Here is a 2,868-nt window from a genome sequence, read left to right on the forward strand (position 1 = left end):
GCCGCGAACCCATCTAACCAAAACGTGCAAGGCCACGGTCAGCCATCAGACGTGATTATTGTTTACGTTCGTATAATATGCTGGCCTGCGTATATATTACTTTATTATATTCTCGTTATACATAGAGAGTTTTTACAGCAATTTATTTAAAAGCAGCAGCAGCAGGAGTTTTTTGCCGTTTGCTCATGAGTGGCACTGTGGTGAGTGCTGGGTGAACTTTGTCGTTACGGTCGGTCGTTGTCGCTGCAGTGTGGCTGCGCCAGTCGCTGCGACTTTGTCGTTTGTCGTTACAGTCGGTCGCTGTCGCTGCAGTGTGTCTTGGCCTTTAATAGGCCTACATGATCATAAAACATGATAATATTGAATGCTATGTATAATTGTATATACGAAGTAAGATTAAATTAAATCTATGCTATTATTAACCGATTATCCGATTATATAATCGATTATCGATCGGTTAGGGGAAACCGATAATCGATTATGAAATTCCAGCCGATTCCCATCACTACTAATAGTACATAAACCGCATTGATTATTATATTCCATTTATCTTGCATTACCGCTTTCCGCGTATTCACTCCTTGTTTTCCTCGACCATAGCAGTAGCAGTGATAGCCTGATTCAAGATGGCTGCGCCCATGGACATGCGTGTTGACATATTTATGTGCGATCTATATTTCATCCTCTCTTTAGTCAATATAAGGTTATTCCATCTATACTGTGAGTTCAATCTATCCATCCTGATCTAGTCTACTGCTCCTGTAAGTTACACACCCCCGAAATCTCCACACTATCCTTATCCCTAATTCTAAAATAAAATAAAATTAGCCAAAAATAATTAAAAATAAAATAAATGACAAAATTAGCCAATCAGAGAAGAGAGCCGGTTGTTTAGTTTTCAAGATTCCGAAACCGGATTTGGTTGTTTAGACACTTCCATTACAAATACGATAATCTCTGACTATTGCTTGCTTTCACCATTTTCTGTTTGTCGCTTATACTCGATTGACCGTGCCACTGCTAGTGCTTTGTCTTCTTTGTATAAATATAGATTTGGGATAGATTGGGTTACAGTTACATTACTTGATGTATTTTTGTGTGTGCCATGTTCCAGTTATTATATTGCCGGTTTACCCTACTAGCATTTTCTGTACACTTGATCATCAAAATGGCTGATGGTTAGAGTTGCCCAAAAATGCATCTTGTTACTGAAGTTTGGCCATTGCATTTAGGCTTGTTTCTGAACATACTGAGTCACATAAACATTATTTAACAGTAAACTATATTGCAAGCCATGTAACAGCGCTCAGCACAATGAGTTGACATACCTGAATAACAGTTTTATTCGAGTACCACCCCTTTTGCATGTAATGACAATCAAATTAGAACATGAACAATATAATTGCATTGGTGACAGTGAGTGTGCATTTACAATAGCACTTATTTTGTGTGCACGTGCATTTTTCTTGTAGGAAATTATACTTGAAATGCAGCACCCATCACTTTCCTACCAGCCCATGGAAGATGAGTCACCGCAGCATGTTGTTGGCACAGGTCAGACCGGGGATACTCAGCAACTGACGGGGATGGCGGCGTCGCCGGTGTTTCCAAACTTGACGCAGCCCAAGAAAACTCTTCCGAGGAAAGCCATCGTCATCATCTGCAGCTTTGAGATTGCGATCGGTATCATCATCATGGTCTGCGAAATTGTACTTATAGGGGCAGACGGCATCGTCATGAAAGTTGGCACAGGGATCTGGGTTGGACTGTTCTACGTTGTCGCAGGAGCGGTCGGAATTGTGGCCGCTAAGAAAGTGAACAGCGATGACGGTGAGAGTGCTGGCAATCCGAACTTGCCTGCGTATCACACGAATGTTAGATCTGAGAAGCACAGAGGCTATGTCGTAGCGTTCATGGTGTTAAGCATCATAGCATCCATAGCATCTGCTGTATTGTTGATAATGTGTCCGATACAATTGCTTATTAATAGTTTTGCGTATCCTGGTTATCGGTGTCACGACGATCACAGTTACCATAACGACGCGTACGATTATGCTCTCGCCAATGACCCTAACGCGACGAACTTCTACAGATACGATGACCACGAAGACGACTCGTTTTGTCCTTTGAGGCTCGTGTTTGACATTCTGATTGTTGTCATGACGATCTTAGCTGGAATCAATGGTTGTCTTTTCATCACGTGCGCAGCCCTGTGTTGCCGATCTGTCTGTTGTCAACGCAAGCCTGCAGCTGTGGTAGTTTGCTATGTCAGTGACGACCCCATGCAGTCAGGGCAGATGATTCAGCTTCCACTGGGTAGTGTTCAGCCCGTGAGAGCATAAAACGGAGTATAGATGTTCGTATTTGGTATGTCTTCACTCACACAACATGTAACTGGCGTGTTAACTTAAATACTGTATATGCTGTATATTTAATGTTTTAATTTTCGCGAATTTCGCAAACGCGTCCGCTACCGTGAAAATAACAACACGCGAATAATTCATACCGAATAATTCATAATTCATCGACTCCGAAATTGTCCGTCAAGTCTGAATTCGTGAAAATATATCTGTATGCGAAAAATATGGAGTATACAGTAGACCATTCATTGTCACATCGGCAGTGAACTGGTTGTTCTGGAAACTGATGTTGCTGGCGAATCATGTAGGCTCGTCTGAGTTAGACATTGCAGTTGAGGAAATTCACGCTAGCCATATAAATTCCACACTAACTCCCAACTGCAACTTGCAGTATCACATTACAGTCAAATTCCAGCTATAATCATGCAGTGTGCTTCACGGTAAGCCTTGACCTTGAATGGCTTAGTATAGGCTATTTACACAAGCGGCTGTAGTCTATCGACAGCAG

General features: G+C 41.8%; 1 protein-coding gene across 1 annotated transcript in view; it reads left to right on the plus strand.

The window, feature by feature from the left end:
- The window catches only part of LOC106815044, a 9,203-nt gene extending 6,778 nt beyond the window's left edge, over window positions 1-2,425 (plus strand). The window contains exon 2 of the mRNA XM_014819468.1: window positions 1,473-2,425. Within this exon, the coding sequence (XP_014674954.1) occupies window positions 1,488-2,342 (855 nt within the window). The 5' untranslated portion in view covers window positions 1,473-1,487 and the 3' untranslated portion in view covers window positions 2,343-2,425. The remainder of the gene's footprint in view (window positions 1-1,472) is intronic.
- Window positions 2,426-2,868: the final 443 nt, after the last annotated feature.

The sequence above is a fragment of the Priapulus caudatus genome, unplaced genomic scaffold (genome assembly GCF_000485595.1).
Source record: "Priapulus caudatus unplaced genomic scaffold, Priapulus_caudatus-5.0.1 Scaffold1028, whole genome shotgun sequence".
Lineage (NCBI taxonomy): Eukaryota > Metazoa > Priapulida > Priapulimorpha > Priapulimorphida > Priapulidae > Priapulus > Priapulus caudatus.